Genomic DNA, 23,489 nt, shown 5'->3' with positions numbered 1-23,489 from the left:
GTAAAAGCCACATCTTGTGACTACCCTGTAGATTCATATGCCTCCTGGCTCCTGGCCAAGACAGATTCACAGAGTGGTTAGAGACACAGGCTGCCTGGATTCAAAGCCAGCCACCTCCACTTACAAGCTCCATGACCACGGGCAAATTGCTGTGGGTCTCTTTCCTTGCCTGTAAATGAGGCAAAGAGAGTCCCCAACTCATGGGATTGTTACGAGAAATAGAAGGGTTAACACGTACAAAGTGTTAGAAACAGCAGATACGCGGCAAATGCCCCAGCAAATGCCCCAGCGGGTGTCCCGCAGACCTAGTATGGGAAACAAAGGGGGACAGGTGTCTGCCGCCCTGGCCACGATTTTAGAAGTCCCCTGAAACTAAAGTCTCCAGAAATCTGCCGGCAGGAGACCTGAAGACCCGAAGGTTTCAGTTACCTATAAAAACGGAGTTCCTTTTTCTGTCCTGTCAGTGGCTCCAAAGGTCAGTGGTGGTTCCTGGAACCTCAGGCTGCCGGCCATCCTGCCGTCCAGTGACTCATCTTCTCTGCCCTAGGGCCTCCCAAGAGAAACACAGAGTCCAGCTGTACAAGGAGAAGGAACAGAAGCCCAGGAACACGGCCCAGATGTGTGACGTCTCGGTGCAAATAGAACCGGTCCACACTGACATTCTCTTGAGCGGTCAAGAGGTGAGTGCCGCCGAGGCCCGGCCACTCAGCGGGACAATGCTAAGAAAAAAGAGCCCCATGGTGCCCGTCTTTGCTTCTGAAAATATTTGCATTCTAAGTTCCAAAGATCTGACTTGCTTATGTGAAATGCGCGCAGTAAAAAGCGGTAGTCCCCGCCCTCCTCCCGAGGCCACTGGAGGTCACGGCTGTTGGCAGTTTGACACATGTGCCATCAGCCCTTTTCCTCACAGAGCCTGCCCTGCCCTCATACAGGCGCGACCCCACGGTGTGCGAAGACCAGCCTCAGCTCCAGGCCGCCCGGGTTCCATCCCGGGGTGAGACTCCTGCACCCAGAAACGCTGACCCCAGGGAGGTAATTGTATGCCGGCTCCCTTGTCTGGAAAGTAGCAGGATGACAGCCACCACCGCGTGGGGTTGTAGAGAAACAAACTTTGTTTATGCACACAAGCACACACACCCTATATATGCATGTTTATACAAGAGATCTTTTTGCAAAATAATGGTATTAAGCCATGTATATTCTGCAATGTGTTTTTTTCCCCCACTGAACACTATACATATAAAGACCCTCTTTCCTAGTAAGTATATAAAGAACCACTCTGTTCTTTTAATTGGGTGCGTAGAATTCCACTGCCTCCCTCTTGTCCACCCCGAGTCCCCTGCGGATGGACACTGAGGCTGTGTCTACTTTCACACGTTGCTATAGTTAATGTCCCTGTAGGTTTGTACATAGAACAAATTCCCCAGATGTGAAAATGCAGGGTCCAGAGGGCATCTCAAATTGTGCTTGATGGGGCCAGACTGTCTTCCCAAAGAGCCATGTACCATTTCTGCTGCGTGCCCGTCTCTCCCTGACTCCTCTTGGGGTGCCTGGCCAGAAGCCTTTGCATGTCTGGACGGCTCAGCTGCTCAGAACACAGGGAGCGTGTCTCCGAGTGAGAACAGCCTTCACCACGCTGCCCCCCAAGGTGGCACTCCCACTCTGCCCTGGGATGCTTCCCGTTGTCCGTGGAAGGCTGACTGCGGGTGCAGCGATTCCTTGAGGCCTCGGGTTTCCTGGAGCCCAGGGACATCCTTTTCCCCTTTGCTTTATGAAACTAGAGAACAGGGCATTTCAGTAATGGGCTTTGGACCTTCACTTGGAAACAGGGCCAAATGTGTCAGCCTGCCTTCCTGCTTTCTCAAAGATGCCATTCCCCTGCCAAACAGCAGTGAGCCAGGGCCGCACGCAGCTTGAACGAAAGGGCTCGAGGCCCAGCCATCTGGGCAGCACCATCGCTGTCCAGAGCGTTTCACGGAAGATGAAGGTGCCCGGGGAAGCGCCAGCGGTCCCGCACCCTGAGCTCTGCGGGGCGGGGAGCAAGTCTCGCTCCTGTCTCAGACCTGTCAGAATCCCGAGCTCTCAGTGCAGGACCCAGCCCATACTCGTTCACTCGCTCAACAACCATAGAGTGTCTGCTGCATGCCAGGCCCGGGGTGGGCGCAGAGGGGGAGGCCCAGGGCTCCTGTTCACACCAGACCCCCTCCGACTCTGCACGAGTTTGCTAGAACGGATTGTTGACTGGATGCCGAGATTATTAGTTTCCCTTATGAGGCAGGATTAACTGAAGAGGATGGGGGAGGGAGGCTGCAAGATAAAAGGAAAAAAGTATTTGTTCTTTCTCCGAATGGCTTTCCAAACTCAGGCTACTTCCTGCTTTCTAAGCCAGAGTGGGTCAGAGGGCTTCAGAGTTGTATGAGAAAGAATCTCCATCTTCTTCTCTAAATAAACAAATTCCCAGAAGAGCCATGAGTAAGGGTCACATCGGGCTCAGGCATACTCTTCAGACAGAATAAAGGCTGTCACCAAGCCTCACTGCTGTGGCTGCCCCAGCCCCAGGTCAGTAGACCCTATCCTCCTCTCCACACTCCTGCACACGTGCGTGCACACACACACACACACACACGACATTCCTGGGCAAGCATACATCCTCAAAGACAGCAAGGCCAGTGTAGAATCAACCTGGGAAGAGTGGACCAGCCATGCAGCCTATAAGCAGGCTGAAGCCCATGTCAGGCTCAAGTGAGGTCCTACTAAGTCCAGCCAGGAGTGGCACGTCCCCTTCTTTTTGCTGCTGAGCCCTGGTCCCAGCCAGAAAGCTGGAACAAGCTCCTTCCCACCCTGTTTCTAACCTCATTTCAGTCAGGCTCCGTAACTGTGGACCGTCTACTAAGCTCGGGCACAGTGCTGGGCCCTGGGAACACCACAGTCTCCAATGGAGACAAAGACTTTGCTCTCACGGAGCCCATGTGTTGCATAGAGTTCATTACTGGGCTTCAGGGGGCCCTGAACCTCCAGAATCTGCATGCAAAATTTTTAAAGATTTATTTGAGAGAGAGAGAGCAGCGGGGAGGGGCAGAGGGAGAGGAAGAGAGAGAATCCTCATGCAGGCTCCCCACTGAGTGCAGATCCCGATGCGGGGCAAGATCCCAGGACCCTGAGATCATGAGCTGAGCCGAAATCAAGAGTCAGACACTCAACCAACTGAGCCACCCAGATGCCCCTGTACACAAATTTTTGTGTGTCTGGGAATTTTTCTGAAAGATGGAACCTTGCATTCTTCTGAATCTGAAAGGTGGGCATGACCCTTAAAAGACAGAGAAGACCTCTCCTTGTCTATGCCTTTCATAAGCCCTACACTAGCTCTGTGCTCTGTGCCTGGTGGCTGCCATATTGGATGGTGCAAGAAGTGGAACCATTCCTTCATCCCGGAAAGTTCTGTTGGACAGTAGAACCTCCAGAAGTCTCGGAGGAAGGTTTTCCTTTCTCCAGACCAACCGCGAGCCAATCTATCAAATTCCCCCTAGCAAATATTGAAGAGCCATCCCTATTTCCAGTCAGGAAGAAAGTACCATGTGTTCTTATCTAAAAATGCCCCCTCCTGGAGCAGAATTTGATGTGATTATTCTGAGACAAGACCCAAATGACAACAAATGGAAACCCAAGCTTAGAAGAATATTAGAAGAAAATATAAAACACAGGGAGGGAACATAGAGGGGGGTTTTATTTATAGATATGCTAAGTAGGTAAGAGAGTTGGAAATCTTCCTAGATGTGACTTTATATTTGAAATGAAAAATTTAAATTCCTTCTGCGCTGAAGCCCCTTACAGTAGCTTCCAAGGTACTAAGTGACAGGGTCTCTGCTAGTCATGAGTTGTACATGTTTCTTGGACTATAAGAGAGAGATTCTGACCCCTGATAAAGCTGTCCTCCACACCATTCTGGCCACAGGAACAATCCTTCAGTGATCTAGGGGCCAAGTGCAAAGGGTCCCGACATGAGGAAATCATTCAGCGTCAGAAAAAGGCCTTGTCTGAACTGCGTGCGCGAATCAAGGAGCTTGAGAAGTCCTGCTCATCAAGTAAGTTCCCTCCCTGCTGGTCTCCCTCTCCCTGCTCAGAGCCCTGAGCCCCAGACTCTAGAGGTCACTCTGGGCACTGCCATCGGCCAGGACCACTGTCTTCTGTCCTGTCACTTCATAGCCAAAAGGACATTGTCATACGAGGAAAGATGGCAGGCATGATCTCAGAGTCAAGGGCAAGCCTTGATCTTAAATAAATGGGATTTCATAAAAAACTCACTACATTGTCCTTTTTCTTATTTCGCTGTGGCCTGGTGGGAACTTTGTCATGGACTAACAGTGCAAGGATCAGCTTGGGAACCTCCTAGAATACTCTGTTTAGAAGGGATAACGTTTTCAAGACACTGCACCTGTTGCTGGGGGGTGGGGGGGAGTGCTGGGCTAGGCCCCAGAAGCCAGGGTTCAAGTTCCAGCCTGGTTCCTGTGGCTGAAAGTTCACCGTCCATGTCTCGGCACTGGCTCCCGCGAGGCCCCAGCCTCCTACTATGTGTGACCTTGGACAAGCCATTTACCTGTCTAGGCCTATTTCTCACCTGCCAAGGGAGGGTGGTGGAGATCAGCACTGGCCTGCAGTAAGGTCCAGTAAACCACAGCTGTGATTTCTTTTTAAGATTTTATTTATTTATTTGAGAGAGAGAGAGAGGGCATGAACTGAGGGGTGGGGCAGGGAGAGGGAGAAGCAGACTCCCTGCTGAGAGGAGAGCCCAACTCGGGCTCAATCCCAGGACCCTGAGATCATGACCTGAGCTGAAGTCAGATGTTTAACCAACTGAGCCACCCAGGTGCCCCAGCAGCTGTGATTATTACAAGCAATAACTTCTTCCTGACCCTTTCTTTTGACTCTCATTTATTTTATAGATCATAAGGACCACCTGACTGAATCCTATCTAGACTTAAAGACGGTCAGAATGGAAAAAAATGTCCAGAAATTCTTGCACGCAAAACCTGATTTGCCAACTCTCTCAAGAATAGAGATCGGAGCGGTAACCAAAGAAAGTTTCTCTCTGCGGTGACACGTGGAGAGGGTGGGCGTGGGGGCAGACACTAGCCGGGTGCCCCAGCACGGCCTCACACGTCAGTGGCTTGGGGCCAGGCCTCCCTGGGAGGCCACGTCTGCACCACCGGCTCAAGGCTTTGGTGAACCAGCAGCCCCATGTCTGAACAGAGAGGTTGCTCTCCGTTTGTGCCCAGCGTGTTAAATCATTTCACTGACCCTGGTCCAGAGCAATCTCTGGTGGGCCCTCCTTTTCACACGATGTGTTATATCCCGCAGAAAATACTCAACAGGCTAATTTTTAACATTAAGCCATGAGTTTGCCTGAAGTTTGCTTTGCACGGCAAACTGAGAAGCGTGAACACATAAAGAGCAGCCGGAGGGTTGATTAAGAGGACGCAAGTTCTAGAGTCAGAGGGACCTGTGTCCGAATGCCAGTCCCGCCCTCCGTGTGACCTCGGGCGGGCTCTTAGACTTTCTGGGCCTCCTTTGCCCAGCTGCGCCCTGGTGAGAACCTAGAGGTGGCTGGTTTAAGTGCTTATCCCCGCGTCCGGCTCAGAGCAAACACTTAATAAATGATAGCTGTTATGATTGCTTAATAGTATTTAGATAGTGACACTCAAGAAACCCTTCCTCTCTTAAGGGAAATAGTTGTATTTGCTAGGATTTTCAGAAGTGATTTGACCGTTATGTTGAAGGTGCCCTGTACCCTAAATGGATGTTTGATGGGTGCCTGATTGACACCTGACAATGGACCGCTCGGGTCACGGTCAATCACGGGATCTGCTGGGCGTGGCTTGCTTCCACAGCTGGATCTACACCACGCAGAGGCTTTTAGACCACGGAACAAAGTCATCCTATCTGTACCAACATTCTCCTGCACCATTTTTCTGGACATTTGCTAGGGATGTGAGTCTTCAGGAATGTACTGGCTTTCTGGATAAGCCCTCATTCTCCGAGGTTGGAAGTGGAGAGACAGTCTCCAGGTGGGGAACTCAGCTGGCTCTCCTATCCTGACCTGCTTCCCAAGATTTACCTTCTCCCTAGCACCGACCCTATGCCACCACCACGACCACAGAGCAGGAGAGCCCCCAGCCCTCTCGGAAGAGCTCAATCCTCCAAGGTTGGCAATAATGCAAATTGAAAGAAGAGAAGGAGCAGGAGGAAGGCTCGCTGACATCTATTAAGTGTTTGCCATGTGCCAGGCACTGAGCTAAGCTATCATTTATCATTCAGCCAGTTATCATTCAACCCTCACAGCAGCCTTGTGCTGGAGTTACTGTCATGATCCCCATTCTACAGATAAGAAAAGTTAAGACTTCAGGCAGTCAGGTACCTCACCCAAGGTCACAGCATAATGACTGATGGACCCAGGACTGTGTCTAGCTCCCTGCTAGTCTGCAGAGAAGGACATGGGGACTATGTGATTAAACCTCATCCACCAGATTCTGCCTTAGGTGACCCTCCATCAGGAAAGGAAGGGGAACCCGGAGCGGGATACGGAAGACACCGCCCAGGGCTGGAGACGCTGAGTGGTACTTCAGGCTCTGTCATCCTCAAATCCCCTCCTTCACACTCAGCACTAGAGATGGAGAGACAAATAGCTCACGCTTATCTATCACAGTCACTTGCTGAGCCTTTATGTTTTTGTAGTCAGTTTTTTTAATCTCAGAGGTTTACAGTGGAGTGCCAGCAGATGCTATGGGCCAAGAGATGCTCGGGGTGAGCACTTAAAACCCAGTTTGCTTTTTAGGGAGATTTATTACAGTTATTTATGGTCTTCCAGACTCCCTGATCTGTCTGGTGGCTCTTCCTTGTGGTCAGTAGGGACTTTCAGCAGCCAGCTGGCTGAGAGAGTGTTACGGAGGGCACAGCTGTGAACACCACTGGGCATTGTTTCTGGAGTGGGTCTGAAGGGATGCTCGCCCAGCAGGTTCCAGCACTAGGTGAAGGTTTGGCCAGATTTGGCGACGGTATAGTTTCTGTTACCTAAAAATGAGATTCCTTTAATAAAAGGAGGAAAGCTATTTTCTCTGCCCACTCTGTGCCAGGTGCCATGCTGGGCACAAGAGATGGAATAGTGAGCAAAAGCAACACAACCTCTGTTTTTATGAAGCTTGTCCTCTAGACTGGGGTTTCTCAACCTGAGCAGTACTGATAATTTGGGCCAGGTAATTCCTTGTTTGGGGGGCCATCTGATGCACTGTGGGATGTTTAGCAGCATCCTTGCCCTCCACCCTCCGGATGCCAGTAGCACTCCCCACCTCCAGCTGCAACAACCAAAATGTATCCCGGCATTGACGAAGGTCTTGGGCATGCAGGGGAGGGTGGACAAAATCACCCTTGACCGAGAACCACTGGTCCAGAGGGAAGACAGTAAGTAACAGAGAACAAGGCAAGTGAGAGTCATGTTCTGAAGGGTGGGAGCACAGTTACCAGAAAGCAGTTGACAGAGGAATCAGACGGGCTGGTCAGGAACTGAAAGGAGAATCAACTCTCTCAAGTCATTCTTCGATAACTACGGTGTTTTATCTCCAGGATGTAGACATTCACAATGGCACGCCAAGAGAGTTTTCACTTCTTTTTTATTTCAGCCTCAGAATGGCCTTGCCAACTCAGCCATCCCAGCCATGGAAAAGTCAGGGAAAATGGATGTAGCTGAGGCTTTAGATCTCAGTGAAAAGCTGGTATGTACATACAGCACCGTCCCCTCCTATCCAAAGCTGGGTCCCCCACAGTCATCGTTAACCACCAGAGAGTGTAACTAAACATCAGCTTCGCACGCATATTTACTTGTAATAATAGCTCCGCAAGACCCATCTACTCTCCCTGCATGGGTCAGACGTTGCATAGGCCAATTCCTTGAAAAACGAGGTAGTTAGAATGAATGTTTATGTCTGTTGTCACTTTTCCTCCTGGTTCTCAAAAAGGCATAGCATAAAGGGATGTGGAGTAAATGAAAGTCCTCCTGAAAGCCCAGTGGCACTCGCTTCCAAGCATGGGTGTGTTCTTGGCAATTGTAGAAAATGAACGACACAGAATTAGATGTTGGCTTCCTCAGAGCAGCCACCAGCAGCCTTGGGCCCGGCCTCTTATCTGCCAAACGCTTTCCTTGTAGTACATGGACATGAGCAAAACGCTCGGGAGTCTGATGAACATCAAGGACATGTCCGGTCACATATCCATGAAATACCTCTCTGCAAAAGAGAGAGAGAGAGTCAACCAACTCCGACAAAGGGACCTCGATCTGGTGTTTGATAAGATCACCCAACTCAAGAACCGGCTGGAGAGAAAAGAGGAGCTTTTGAGAGGATACGAAAAAGACATAGAACAGCTCAGGTACCGCCGGTGACCCCACAGAAAGGACCAGGTGTCCGTTCTCGCGGCTGAGCCTCGGGGCAGCAGCAGACCCGGGTCCAGGGCAGCAGCAGACCCGGGTCCAGGGCAGGCAGAGAGACCTTGGGGGTGGGGGGGGGGCGGTGATGACTAGGGCCCGACAGAGGCGAGTCTGTCCGTGAGAAAGCAGCGATCGAGGTGCTCAGTGTTCGTTCTGTCTCTCTCTCCACGAACAAGCTGCACCTTGTGTGCATTTTGACTTAGGACTCACCCTATGTACTTTCCATAGCTCACCCTATTCTAGTGGCCTCAGCTCCCCTACGCCCTCCCTGGGAAATGGGGGGGGGTGTCTGGCAGCATACCCTCCTACTACACTTAGGCACCCGATGAGCTATTTATTCTGTCCTCTACGCCCCAAATCTGCTTGCCATGAAGCCACTAAGTTAGCCGCCGCCGGAAGTATTCTGAGACTCTCCCAGGTTGGGGACATGGATGAGAAAGAGGAGGGGAAAAGAGCCTGTGTCTCTCCCGTGCGCTCAGGCAGAGCAAAGTGTCGGTGCAGATGTACGAGTCGCAGGTGGCAAAGCTGGAGGACAGCATCTACAAAGAGGCAGAAGAGAAGGCTCTGCTGAAGGAGGCTCTGGAGCGCATAGAGCACCAGCTGCACCAGGAGAAGAGAATCAACAGGGCCATCCGGCAGCAGAAGGTGAGGGGTCTTGCTTGGGGCAGAACCTCGGAGGCTGCGGCCCCTTGGCTCCCTTTAGAAACAGCAAAGTGAGGGCCCGGGGCTCCGGGCAGCACAGAACACATTTACTGATGCAAAGGGAGGCGGCAGAATAGCTTTAGCATCAGACACACTTAGCTTCAGACCCTAGCTCTACCACTTACTCTGTCATCCCAGGTGGATTCCTTAACCTCTCTGAAACTCACTATCTAGCTCATGTGTATCTTTGTAAATCGTAGCTGTTGTTTGCATTTTTATTGTGCTTCTAGGTGGTAGGGATACATAGATGAACAAGCAATCTGTGAATGAAGATTTGGGTTCACTATTCTGAGTGCTTGGAACATAGGTGACATCCAATAAATATTTGATGGATGGATGAGGATAGATGGATGGATGTCCTTGAAGATCCTTAAAGGATGTCCTTTAGTGCACAACAGACAGGTAAAGAGCTGACTTCAGGCTGATTTAAGGATTTAAAGTCTCTGTCTAACGGGTGCTCAGGCTGCGTCATCCAGAGGCAGGCACCCAGCCAGCCCAGAGCATTTGGAGAGTGCTTTCCAAGTGATGACATCTACACTGAGTTGCAAAGGAGAATCGGGAGTGTGTCCACCAGAGGCATGGGCGGGTGTGCATCCCGGGCTCTGGGAACCCCGGAGGAAAGGCAGGAGGAGGAGTGATCTGCCTCCTGGCATGAACTTGGTAGTAGCATTGCCTTGAGAAACCAAGATTGGAGACTCGGGCTGGTGATCCAGCCAAAAGCCCCCTCCTCCCCTCGCCTTGTTATCTCCTCTGTCACACAGCGCAGGAGTTAGTCCTGGGTTCAGATCCCACCCCCTTCCACTTACTAACCTGTGGCCTCGTGCAAGTCCAGTCCCCTCTCTGAGCCCTGCTTCCTCACCGCGCGTGCCCTGCAGGGTTGTTGGGGAGACTGCACACGAGGCAGGTACTCTCCCTGTCCAAGCTCTCGCAGTGTGAACTCACAGGCCATGTGGTTTCGGGAGGTGAGGGACACCTAGAGGGACACTCTAAAGCATTAGCCCAGGGCCTGGCACTCGGCAGGTGGACGCTGCTCTCCTCCATGTGGCCAGAAGCCCGCACATGTGGTGGCTCAGGCAAGCTCTGCCTCAGACGCGGCCGAGGTGCGGCTGACAGCCCGGCACGCGTGACCAGCACCCAGACGAGCGCTTCGGAAGCTCCCCAACAGACCTGGGCCTGCCCCGTGGTCGACAGAGGGGCTGTCCTGTCTTCTCTGCAGTTTATACCCATAACCCCTCACTCCCGCATTCATTTCCAAACCAGACTCTCCCTCGTTCTTAACTCTTGCCGGAGGTAGAGCAGGTCCCAAGACTAAGATCAGGCAAACAAGGAAAATTACCATAACCGCTATCTCATGATCATCTATAGGCACCGGGCTCCCCCCGGGCTTTGCAGCACCGATCGGGGTTACTAATGCCTTGGTAGCTCAGCCTGGTAGCTATGATGACCCCCCTTTTAGATAAGGAAACTGAGCCTCAGAAAGTTAAGAGACTTGCCCAAGTTCACACCGTAGCTGGTAAGCAGAACCTAGACCTGGCCCCGGGACCACTGACCCTAGTTCCTGTGTTCTATGCTGGCCTCGCCCCATTCTTCACCTTGTAAATGTTAGTTTTCCTGACTTGGGCTGTGTATTTGTGCACGCATGCTCGCATGTGTATAAGTGTATAGAAGTGCGTGCGCGTATGCGCTGTATGTGTGTTTCTGTGTGTATATTTGTATGTCTGTTTGCATGTGTGTGTGTGTGTGTGTGTGTGTGTATGTGTTGCCTGAATAAGCTCTAAGGAGGTCAAGCCATAGAAGGCCATAGAAGGGTGCCCTCCTCCCCAACTAGGAGACGCTGGTCAGATAAGTTCCTTGCAGGAAGCTGCCCTCCTCCATCCTGCAAACCTTCCAGACAACAGGCTCCCCAGCTTGTAGCCCTAGAAATGAAAGCAGCCACCCTGCTCTGAGGGAGCCCCAGATGCGGGGTTTCTAGCATCCATGGCTCTGAATTAAACATCACAGGCTTCAGGCAAAGGACCATTTCCTTTCATACCAGCAAAGTCAGGGAGAGCTGGGCCAGTGACAGAGCTCTGACTTTTCCTTTGATGTGCCCTCTGGAGAGCTCACCCCTCCCTCAGGTGCCCCCCCCCACCCCGCCCTAGGACTTGGCAGGCTAGCCCCCAAAGCAGAAACACCAGACCACAGAATGGGACAGCAAAGGGCCCCAAAAAGGCCATTGTCATGTGCTGGCTAAAAATATAAGAAAACCTGAGGATTTACATAATCAGGCTCTACATGCATTATTCATGAGCTGCCTCATTCATACACAATGCAAGGGCCGTGCCAGCCTGTTGGGCACCAGACAGCCTTCTGTGCAGGAGGATCTAAAATGGCCAAGTTGACCCTGCGTCTGTGTCCCCAGAAGAGTGGGAGCTGGGAATGTTCAAATTCCAGGAAGTCACAATTTAGGGAAAGATTATGAAAAATCACAGCCACAATCACAGCAGTGCTGACGTTACTGAGCCCTTCCCGAGTGGCAGGCATCTGCTCCACACTGCACGCGCTTCATCTCTCCATCAACCCTGCAAGGAATGCTGGCACCCGGCCGCCCATTCAGAGAGGCTGACAGAGGGCAGAGGCACCCGGCTGCCCAGCAGCAGAAACGGGACTACCCCCCCTCCCCCACCCCAGGCCTGCTGCCCTCCCTGACTCCAGTCCACTTCTCCACACCTGTTGCTCTCTGCACCTCCCTTTCTAGGCGGCCGCCCCCCCATCCTCCACTCACCATCCTTCCTGGGGTTTTCATTCCAGGGCTTGGGTTTGCATTTAAGGTTTGTTATTCATATGTTGTCGGAAATTCCTGTTTGTCGGGAAATAAAAACCCATCAATTGTAAAGTTTTGCTGGATTCTAAAGGGAACTTGTATACATCTGTCTTGGCCACAGTTCCTTCCAAGGAATATATTCGTTCTTTCAATGGAAGCTCAAGGAAAATAGAATTCCTTTTTGTTTCAAGTTTTACACCTAATATTTTCACAAGGAGCCTTAATGTTTCCAGTCTCATGTATCAAAGCTCACCCATTCATAGAGAAGAGGTGGTTAAACCACTAGTTAATGAAATTACTCCCCTTGAGCTTCCCAACCAGTACCCTCCTCAAAAAAAAAAAAAAAAAAAGATGTAGTTTTTAGTTTGAATGTTTGAACATCTCTTCACCAAGCAGAACTTCCTGGAATCATACTTCCACACTCATACCTTTGGCTGTGACAATGAGACTGGATACAAAATGCGGGGAAAAGTTCAGTGCTGGGCATTCACAGAGAACCTTGAGGTTATCAGCTCTGAACTTAGGAATGCGGGGGGGGGGGGGGCGCCGCTGGCACTCCCTCCATGCGACAGGGGGACAATGACCGTGGCCCAGGCTGTGCTCAGTCTCATCCAGTTCCCCCATCCCTAGATAAGGCAGCTGTGTCTCTCAGAGTTCAGAGGCGGCCTCTGGAGTCAGACAAAGAGGGTTAAAGCCCCACCTCTGGCCCGGAGTGACCCCGAGTAAAGTGGGTCATGCCTTGTATCTCAGAGTCCTGGACAATCACCACCAAAAATGATAACGGGGGGGACCCAAGAGGGTTAAATGACATAATGCCGACAGAGCCCGGTGCCTGGCGAGCATGGTTACTCTGGGGGAGAGAAAGGACAACTTTTGGACGGGTGCGGCGAGGCCTGCGTCTCTCCCAGAGAGCCCCTGCCCGCTCACACAGGCGGCCGACCCCAAGCCGCTTTCCCGGGCCGCCTGGAGCCAGCGGCTTTTTTGTGAAGCTCTCCTTTATAGTTGGTGAATACAGCTCGGGCTACGGCCAACAAGAGCTCAGATACTTTTTGTGAATGGGTTAAAGCTGTTAGTTTCACTATGACTTTTTTAAGTGCACAGAAGCTGCCATTTGGAAGCGCGCACTCCCTTCCTGGCCCTTTCTTAGGGCTTCAAGCCTGAGACAGGCTTGAGTCTGGCTGGGGAAAGTCCCTCAGTTCTCCTGCCAATCAACCCTCCAGCCAATCAAAGCCTGGCCCAGGGGCGTGGCCACAACGTTGCCAGGTGGGGTCGGCGGGGAGCGGGGCTGGACCATCCCGGCGCTTAATTAGCTCAGCTCCGTCGTCTGGAAGGTGAGAGTAAAGGCGGCACGTCCCTCAGTGCGTTCGCTTCCAGGAGAGCACGGATACGAGCTCTTTCGCACCCAGAACTACTCAATACAAGCGCCCATACATCATCGATATCATCACTATCTTATTTAAATCACGATTTTCCAAAATTTTCTTGGGCCCAAGCATTCGCGAGATCCAGGTTTCCTCGGTGCCACTTGCGTGATTTTGACCAAGACCTAGAAATCAGTCGGTGTTGCGTAGGATGGGAACGGGGGGGCGGTACTCTGGCCCACGCAAGCATGAGAAAGTAAAATGTGGTGAGGGCGCTATAGCGGGTGGATAGGGGGTGACGACCCTTTCCGCCCTTCATCCTCTGCCCACCAATTCCAGTGCGCCCTAGTGGCTCCCAGAAACCTCGGAGGTGTGTCCCAGAACGAAACAGGACAGGTCACACTAAACGCTCTCTTGCTCCCCTAATATTTTCACTCAGGAACGTTTAGAGGATCGCGAACAGAGAAATGCAAAAGAATCAACACCTTGCAACTGTTCCTTCAAAGAGAAAGAGAGGCAGGTATGGAGAGGTCTTCTGATCTCGCAGCCAGACACAAGATAGATACAGTAGGTTCAAAGGGTAGAACCTGGTGGGGTATAGAAGCCAGCTTGTGCCCAGCCAGGAATACCCACACACCTCCACCTCCACCCCGTTCCCTCCCCCCACCCCAGCCCCTGCCCCTCCCTTGCCTGCAGTCTGAGCAAATGAACCTAAGAGACAGGCAAGCATCCAACCCACTATCCGGAGGTAAAGCCCCAGGGGGCAGGCAAGTGTAGTTTTGGCTGAACAACCACCCTAGGCACTGAGTGATCTGGGGACTTGGAGACAGGTCCTAAGAAAAGAAGAGAGGAGTGGGAGCCCCAGGAACCCCTGCCCTAAGAGGGAAATAAGTGGGTACAAGAAGGGGAGGAAAGTGGGCACAAAATGGAGCCAGGAGTGAGGAGGAAGGTGCCAACTCTAACGACCTTCTTACCTGCCAAGGGGGAAACCACACTTGACTGGGCTTTCTGGCAGACAGTGGGATCTGGAAAACCCAGAGCTCACAGTGTCCAGGAGATACAATGGATGCAATGCTCGGAAGTGTTCTGAGAATAAGGACAGTACTGGATTTTCCACTAGAGAGGACACTGTGTGATATAATGAATAACATCTCCAAGAAGAACAGCGTAGTGTTGGCTGGGCCATGTCTGAGGACAGCTCTTGAGACAGGCTGGTGTCATTACAGCCCAGGGAGTTCAGGCAAGTTCAGGAAAAGCAGGTGTGCGGGGGCCAGGATCTGTGCCCTTCAGTGTTCAGCCGTCCACTGATTGGATTTAATCCAAGATATTTTGGAGCAATGCTCAAACTGGGGTTCCCTGGAGCCCTTGGGTGCCATGGAAGAGTGTGACTCTCAACATTCCCCCTTACGCGCCCCCCCCCCACACACACACATAGACCTTGTTTCCCCAGGAAAAGTTCTCCTTTATCTGTTTCATATTCCAAGTTCCTCATGGGATTTTGCTTAAATCTGCTGGGGGAGAGGGGGGAGGAAGGGAGGTTGCTGGTTTAAAAAGTCCTGCTTTGCAATTCTCCAGGAGTTTGGTTGGTGACTGTCTTCTAAGCTTAGCTCCTCTCAGCTGAGCCTGTGATAAATGTTGAGAGGCTGCAGGCCCAGGGCCTTCTCAGTGAAAAATGCCCAGAGGGCAATTCAGTTAAATACAGGCCCCTCAGCCTTCGTAGACAGTTGCTGTAAGGGCACGTTGGCACCCTTCTGCGGGAATGGAAGAGACAAATGCCCGTGCCCTCTCCAAAAGATGGCGAGCTGGGGCCTCCCTGCTCACTCCCTCCATGACTTTTGTGAATACCCAATAGAGTTGCCAGAGCTAAGGACAAGCAAAACAAAACAGGATGCCCAGTTAAATTTGAATTTCAGATAAGCAACAAATAGTTATTCAGTATAAGTATGTCCCAAATATTGCATGAGACATACTTAGACTAAAAAAATTTCTTTCTTTCTGCTCTGGAAGTCAAATTTCACGGGGCATCCTGTATTTCATCTGGCAACCCCACCAACAACTCTTTACTGAGCACCAGCTGGAAGCCAAGAGGGCAGGCTCTGAAGAACATGTCACAAAATGGCAGCCCAGCATTTCATTTGGCTCATGGGTTTTCTTTTTTGGGGGGGCGGGGGGTCTTTTTTTAAGTAACATTTCCAAATAGGGCACTTTCACAAATACGCTGGATTTCCAGCTTCTCTGTGCAACTTGGAAGATCTGGGGCTTCTAGGCCCATAGTCCCACAACCACCATCTTCTAGGCCCCTTAGAAAAGCACTGGGCTTGTGGGTTTGCCGCCTTCCCCACCCAGCTCACTCCACCCACTGCTTTTACTTCCCCAGCCCCTGTAGGCGTCTGGCTAGCGCCTCCCGCAGAGGCTCGGGACTCTCTGAGAGACACCCTCTTCCTGACACCCCTGCACCATCCCCTGCTAGAGTGTCAGTCTGTGAGGGAGGCCCTAGCCTGCTCTCACTGTCATGTGCCCAGCGTGCCTAGGACGTGCTCTTTTTTCAGCGAACTGTCCCAAGGTGCAGGGTCTTGAGGAGACCAGGATCAGCAACAGTCATCAACCCCCAGGGGAAAGGCAAGCTCCAGATTTGCCACGATGCTGGCTCCCAAGCAGGTGCCTGCCGTCCCTGACAGGGAAGTCAACCACTGTGGCTTCATCATTCCCCGGGCTGTTGGGATGCTGGGTAAAAACCCACGTCTTCATCCTCGTCCATTGATCTGGGAGGCTCTGCTTCCACCCAAAGCTGATTTGTCCCCCAAGAGGCCTGCAATAATCCTCCAGGGACCCTTGCTTGACAAGGCTCCTCCTCTCAGATTCCTCTGGAATCTGGAGCAGAGATCCCTAAGGAGCTCGGCAGGACAGTATAGCAGCGCCTGAAAACTGGGCCCCCTTCCGCAGAAGCACATCCTCACCGCCCCCCCCATCCCTAGGAAAGCCCAACATTTCATCCAAATGGGTAACATCTGAAAGTGGAGGGGGAAAAAAAAACACTTTTCTCTGATGCAAAAGGGAAAGAAAAACATAAGCTAAATGTTGTCAATATTCCTTCTGTATTCAAGAGACGAATGTTTGTAGAGACGGTGAAGAACAAGATGCAGAATTCAAGTCCCCAGGTGAGCTAGAAGGAGAAAGAAAACAGTAGGACGTCAGCAGGAAACCCAGGTTGACAATAATACCCCCTCTGTTATGTACTGAGCATTTAGTACGTGCCAGGCACAGAGCTATGCCCTCGACAGGCATTATATCTCATTCAGTCTTCACAACAACACTAGGGCTACGTATTGTTTTAATCCTCCATTAGCAGAGGAGGTGTCTGAAGTTCAGAGACTTTACGTTATTTGTCTAGAGCCGTACAGCTAAATAAGAGAGCTGGAACTTGTTGCAGATCTGGACACCCACCCAGGTGAACCCTGCCTCTCCCCTCCTTTAGGTAATCAACCTCCAGATACTAAACCTGATACATTTCGGATGCGTTTTCTCTTGAATTACAAGGAAGCATCCTCTAGAACACTCTTTTTTAAGAGTTGGGAATCAAGACTCCGAAATTTTAAACATGTTGAAACACTGCCATTCACAATTCAGCCCTAGAACTGGAATTGACCCAACCACATTCCCACTTTGCAGAAAGTAGAGGTGAGCTCTCAGGAAGCTTGAAAGCTAAACACGTTGCAGTGAAATGAGAAACAGGAGCCATATTCGAGTTTGATAAAAGGCCACAATAATTCCGAGACAACAAAATTATCATTAAAAAAAACAAAGATATTCTAGGTAAGGGACATGTTGGGAAAATAGAAGCCTCTTCTCAACCCACACCCTTTTTCTAATTCTGGAAGGTGGTTACTACCCAGAGCAGGATGTGAAGAGGAAAGAGTGTCCTCTGAGACCTTCGCCAGCCTGCCAAGTGGGAATGAGGGGGAGGTTTGTCACTTACCCATATATCGGGTTGAGCCAGGAGCAGGCAGGAACCGCTCTGCAGGGGAGGGCTTGTCTAAGGAGCACCTAGGAATGTGAGATAACAGAGGAGATGCCAGGATGGGCCCTAGATGTTGTAGGCACCTTGTGCTTCTCTGAGCTGTGGAGCTCCCCGGAATTTCAGGCCGCCTCTGGGCATCACAGAATGTTGCAGATGGTGCTCCGGCTAAGAGCAAAGCGTGAGCTTGCCATTCTCCCAACCCCCGAGCCCGAGCTTAGAGGTTTGGTGTCTAGGACCCCCTCAGTACAGAAAGGTCTTCATGGTCCTTACGAAGTGCGGCTTGGGCGTCCCCTTTCTCTACAATGTGCCTTGAGTCCTTAGACGGAAGGAGTCGCCGTGAGCACCGTGAAAAAAACAGGACATGTAAAATCTGCTTTTGACTCTTGCCCTCTCATAAAAAGAGTCTCCATCCCTAGCAAGCCTCAGAAATGGTGCCTCCTCCCTCTTTGAGGGCCTCTGGGTTTTTGTTTTCTGTCCTTCCTAATGCCATTCAGTGATTGTATATTGATTTCTATTGCAGCTAAAAGGCATTTATAGTTGTTTGGGAGTTGTATGCTAAGGAGGAACATCTTCTAGTTAACAAGTATTTATTGATGACCTAGTCTAGGCCACAGGCCACCCTCAGCAGGGGGGTTGGAGGGGTGGACAAAAAGGTACTGTCCTGGCAGCCCTCATTCATTCCAGGAATAGTTACTGAGGACCTACAAGGTCGCAGGTACTGTCCAGGCGTTGGGGTTCAATCAGGAATTCTCAGTGGGGACAGGACCACCCCTGAGAGGGGGAAAATTATTTTTGTAATGTATAAAGCACACACATATCTGTCATATTAAAATTTCATGGGGGCGGGAGCAACTAAGAAATGGGAGTCTGAGGAGGCTCCTTAGTGCAGAACAATAATGAGAACAAGGGGGAGCAACTCAGGCTTAAAGGAGAGACACACGAAATCCCCTGCCTTTCTAGCTTCCATTCTTGGACATTTTTTTTTTTTCAGTAAATGCAGTAATGATTCAATAATTACCTTGCACATAATGCTTTGGGAACAAAGGCCAGTTGCCTGAGTTCAGGAGCAGATTTCACAAGGACTCACTCAGTCCAAGGGCCAGGAGAGGCCTCCCCAGGAGGAGCGAAGTAAACAGCCCTGAGACTGGGTGGGAACGGAAAGGACTTTCTGGAGCTTGCAGTCCCCTCAAGCAGCCACTCCAGTGTGTCCTGAGTTCATTTTCCCCTGGGTGTCGCCATTTAATGGCCCAGCTTCTATCCCTGACCTTTCTTTTTTTTTTTAAGATTTTATTTATTTATTTGAGAGAGAGAAAGTGAACGAGAGAGAGAGAGAGAGAGAGAGAGCACGAGTGGGGGGGAGGGGCAGAGGGAGAGGGAGAAGCAGACTCCCTCCTGAGCAGGGAGCCCGATGCAGGACTGGGTCCCAGGACCCTGCGATCACGACCTGAGCTGAAGGCAGATGCTTAACCAACTGAGCCACCCAGGCGCCCCTATCCCTGACCTTTCATTTCAAGGGTGAGGCGTGTGGTTCCCAGACAGAGAAGCCTAAGGCGTGGTGCTCACCTGTGGTCCCTGTTCAGTAAGGGTGCTGCAAGACTTCCCAGCCCTTCCCCCCACCTGCCCCAGTGTCCTCCTCTTCCCAGGTCATCCCTCTGCCTTCTGCTACCCCCCAACCTTGCCACTCCAAAAGTGGAGCAAAGCTTGCTTGCTCTGAGGCGCTTCCTACCCCAAGCTCCTGGCCGACCTAGGGGTCGACCTCTCTCTCCCTCCCTCCTCCTCTCTCTCTATAATTATATAGAGATGCCGGGACCAGGCACTCTTTATTTTTAACCAAATCCCTGGCTCCGACCCTGACGGCCGACTTCACAACAGGTCAGGGCACTGGAATTTGGGAACCATCCACAGCCAGCAATTTTATGGAAAATCAAAGAAAAGGGGATATAAAGGAGAGGTGGTTTGGGGGAGATTTTTTGACATTTGCTGTCTGTTTTCATTTTCACTGGGCATTCCGACCCAGATTTACTTGGTAGGCTCGTGTAGAGAAGCTAGCCCTTCTCACCCTGAAATGATTTTGGATGCAGTCTCAAATCACCTTCAAGACCCCCTGTCACCACTGGCACAGACCTCCTAAGTGGAAAGAGCTCAAGAGATGGTCCTCGCAGTCCCTGCCTTTAAAATCCACCTAGAGGGATGCCTGGGTGGCTCAATCGGTTAAGCGTCTGCCTTGGGTTCAGGTCGTGATCCCAGGGTCCTGGAATCGAGTCCCGCATTGGGCTCCTTGGTCAGTAGGGAGCCTGCTTCTCCCTCTGCCTGCCGCTTCCCCTACTTGTATTCCCCCTCTCTCTGACAAATAAATAAAATCTTAAATAAAATAAAATAAAATCCACCCAGAATCTTCTCCTGGCCCCTGAGGAAGTCAGGATGGATATTCTGATCCCTATTTGACAGATGAGGAAACCGAGAGTCATGCAGTAAGTGGCCAATCTCAAACCTGACGACCCATCAGCCCTCTCCAACCCCCCCCCCCCACCCCCAGGAGTATGCAACCTTGTGACTGGAGTCAAACACTTGCAGGAAGTAGGGCTGGATTTGGAGCCTGTTGGAAAGAAACATGCAAGTTAGGATCCCATGTACAGTACGTGCAGAAGAGTGTGAGAAGGAGATGCTCGGGTGGCAACTAAGGGAAACCTGCTCAGAAACAGGGAGGGGTGTGCTTATAGGGGGTACAGGAATCCATGTGTCATGAGAACAAAGGGCTGAAAGAGGCTTCCGCCTCTAAAGAGAACTGGTAAGCCCCAGGTCCCAGGCATCAGCTCCCTGACACACACACGCGCGCGCGCGCGCGCATGCTCGCGTATACCGTATTCCTTCTCTGGGTCTCCCTGTACCAGCTCATCTCTTCTCTCTCCAGTTATCCCACTGCAAGAGATGACCTCACCATCCCGCCGTTTAAAGGACCAGCCCAGGGAACGAGTAGCATCTCAGAGTCCATAACCCCAAATCCTGGGCGCGATCATATGCAAAGCACAGCCCGTGCCAAGTATCCAATCAACTGTGACCAGGGACAGTCACACTTGGGGCAGCTGGGAGGAGGAAGGGCAGTGCGCGGAAAAGGCCTAGACCCTAGACGGAAGACACACACAGCTCAGTAAGAGCTTTCAAGGAGAAAGAAACTCCATCACGATGAATATGCCCAGCATAAGAAGCTCCGAGTTTCAAAAGCACAAAAATGTAAAAAGGGAAACTGTTGTGTATCTGGAAGCGTGTACACCACAACAGTCATAATGCTTACCTTTGGGTAGCGGGATAATTGTGGATCATTTTAGCTTCTTCTTATGCATCCCTCTCTCTTTCTCTCCCTCCCTCCTCCTCTCTCGCTATAATTATATATATATATAATTTTTTTTACAACAAACATTTTATTTTGAGTAAAAAAAAATCATTTGAGTGGAACATTTTGGGATCTTGCCACAATTATAGAGTTTGCGCATTTGTTTTTTCTTGCTCATTGAAGGTTGGATCCAGAAAAGCCGCCCCAAAGATGGACCAAGAAAGGGAGACGCTGAAGAAAGACACATCCAGCAAATCCAGCCAGAGCCTTCTGTTTTCTAAGCCTGGTGACAGGACCTAGAAATGTCATCCCATCGGGCCTTGCGTGATCCTCCGTGAGTCACGTGGGTGACTCTTGTGTGTCAAAATACTAAGACGCTTTTATAGGACTTTAAAGGTTGTTACCCTAGTATGTTGCTTCCTAGACTGGTGTTTGCACAATGCTGCATTATGGAGCGTGCAGGGATGGAGGTTCTTTTTAGAATTACTTACAGATGTATACATACAAAGAATGTAAGTTTCAAGCCCAGGCTCCTAGGCTTGGTAGATACAATTACGTGGCGCCACATCTGAGCTGTGGCGTACCCACACATCCACCTCCGTGGAACTGCAAGAAACCCACCACTGGCAAAACCCAAGATGTGTACTGGGGCCACAGGACAGAATGGCAACCTCGGGTCTGAGGCTGAGGCCATGGTAGAGCACATTTATATCTAAGTTTATTATAATAAATTTAGCATGCCTAGTCGTCTTATCGCTTCCATCATAATGACTGACATTTATGTGGCACTCTGCAGTTTTCAAAATGCTTCTCACCTAATCCTCCCCCAAACCCTGGGAAGTAAGTAGTATTCTGATCCCCATTTTACAGATGAAGAAGATAAGGCCCAAAGAGGTTAAATTTCCTGTCTAAAATCATGCAGCTACTAAATTCAAAAATTGGGTCCAGAACCCAGTTTCTGACTCCCATCCCATCCTGCCCATTCGGCTGCTTGAGGGGTTCAGGCGCCAGCCTCCTGAGGAGGACAGACCCTAGTACCCGGTCCCGGAAGAGCACACACTGCCCAGGTGGACACACCCCTTTATCACCGTGTTTGTAGAGACCCTCATTCTTCTTGCTCCCATGTTCTGCCCTCTCCCCGTCCATCTGTCCCCTTGCCTTTCTGGTGTGGCCAGGACCGCCGAACAAAATAAGAGGAAGAGCCAGAAGTCATGAATATCGTTTATTTTTTATTTTTAAAAAGCCACAATAAAAATATTTTGCTATCTTAAAACCAAATGGATTCTTTATACTGATTAAAACTAGAAGGAGGGGCGCCTGGGTGGCTCAGTCATTAAGCAGCTGCCTTCAGCTCAGGTCATGATCCCAGGGTCCTGGGGATCACCAGGACCCCGCATCGGGCTCCCTGCTCAGCGGGGAACCTGTTTCTCCCTCTCCCACTCCCCCTGCTTGTGTTCCCTCTCTCGCTGTGTCTCTCTCGGTCAAATAAATTTAAAAGAAAAAAAATCTTTAAAACTAGAAGGAAATAGGAAAAGTTCTTGGTGTGATATTCCATTGAAGGTACATTTTACACAGGGCTAGGATCTAAAGTCAGTGAGAAAAGTGAGCATTACCTGACCTTAAAAATACTCTTGAAAACCCTGGAAAATGTCCATAAAGAACATCATGGTATTACCTATACTGTATCATATCCCCAAAGTCCAAAACAGCAAGTTTTTCTCCAGCACCAGAAAAGATCACTTAGTTAGGCAGCTGTTCAGGTAGCTGGCTCATGTTTAGAAGCCAAATCGTGTGCAAAAAGATGTTTTTGTTGGTCGAACATGTCTATTTGCAATTGCAAAAGTCAAATACAATGCCCGTGTGACTCCACTGTATTTTACATCTTCCAAGGACGTGTCAATTTTTATCCTATCAATTTCTTCTCTCCGCTCCTCGAACTAGGTATATCATTTTGACGGTGTCTCCTCAGCCACGCCCCCTTTTCCCTGAGAATGCACCACCACCCCCTCCACCAATCAGGTTTGCCCTACCTCATGCTGCTCTCTTGGCCAAACCTGATTGGCTGAACCGTACATACCCAACCCAAACCAGACCAATCAGCTTCCTCTTCTAACTCAGGCTGGGCTAACTAGCGTCTTTGCCCTTGGCATTTGAAAGCTGGCCACTGGGATGCCACCCAGGTCATTGGTGGTGCTGGAACTGAGAGTCTTGATGCGGTTCCAGGGCTGGGGTGGCCATTTCCCCACGTGTGCTTGGAAAAACAAAAGCCAGTCTTCAGAAAGAGAAGGGTGGGGTAGATACTCAACAAGAAAGATAAGAGACCAGGACTCCCAGAGAGATAGGCAGCAAATACTACAAGCCCCTTAGTCATCACCTTCCTCTACTGTATGGGCTGGCGCCCAAGCGCCTTGATTGCCCCACCTCCCCTGCAGCTAGAGCTGGCCATGTTATTCAGTTTCCGCCAATGACATGTAAGCAAAGGCCCCGGGGAGAGCTTACCTTCTGTAATAGAAAGCAAGTCTTGGGGCATCTGGGTGGCTCAGTGCATTAAGTGTTCCACTCTTGGTTTCAGCTCAGGTCATGATCTCAGAGTTCTGAGATCAGGACGGTGCTCAGCACAGAGTCTGCTTAGGATTCTTTCCCCCTCCCTCTCCTTCCCCCTGCTCTTCCCCCCACTCGCACTCTCAATCTCTCTCTCTTTCTCTCTCTCTCTCAAATAAATGAATAAGTAAAATCTTAGAAGAAGAAGAAGACGAAGAAGAAGAAGAAGAAGAAGAAGAAGAAGAAGAAGAAGAAGAAGA

At 50.6% G+C, this 23,489-nt stretch overlaps 1 protein-coding gene across 1 annotated transcript in view; it reads left to right on the top strand.

Annotated features, from left to right (window-relative positions):
* The window catches only part of FHAD1 (forkhead associated phosphopeptide binding domain 1), a 123,803-nt gene extending 102,651 nt beyond the window's left edge, over window positions 1-21,152 (top strand). The window contains exons 25-31 of the mRNA XM_032393215.1: window positions 548-680; window positions 3,953-4,082; window positions 4,941-5,065; window positions 7,671-7,763; window positions 8,195-8,415; window positions 8,953-9,118; window positions 20,872-21,152. Coding sequence (XP_032249106.1) covers window positions 548-680; window positions 3,953-4,082; window positions 4,941-5,065; window positions 7,671-7,763; window positions 8,195-8,415; window positions 8,953-9,118; window positions 20,872-20,988 — 985 coding nt within the window. The 3' untranslated portion in view covers window positions 20,989-21,152. The remainder of the gene's footprint in view (window positions 1-547; window positions 681-3,952; window positions 4,083-4,940; window positions 5,066-7,670; window positions 7,764-8,194; window positions 8,416-8,952; window positions 9,119-20,871) is intronic.
* The last annotated feature ends 2,337 nt before the right edge of the window (window positions 21,153-23,489 follow it).

Source organism: Phoca vitulina, unplaced genomic scaffold, assembly GCF_004348235.1.
Source record: "Phoca vitulina isolate PV1807 unplaced genomic scaffold, GSC_HSeal_1.0 scaffold2, whole genome shotgun sequence".
NCBI classification, from domain to species: Eukaryota; Metazoa; Chordata; class Mammalia; order Carnivora; family Phocidae; genus Phoca; species Phoca vitulina.
The sequence above is the reverse complement of the archived record's forward strand: the minus strand, read 5'-3'. Positions and strand labels throughout refer to the sequence as shown.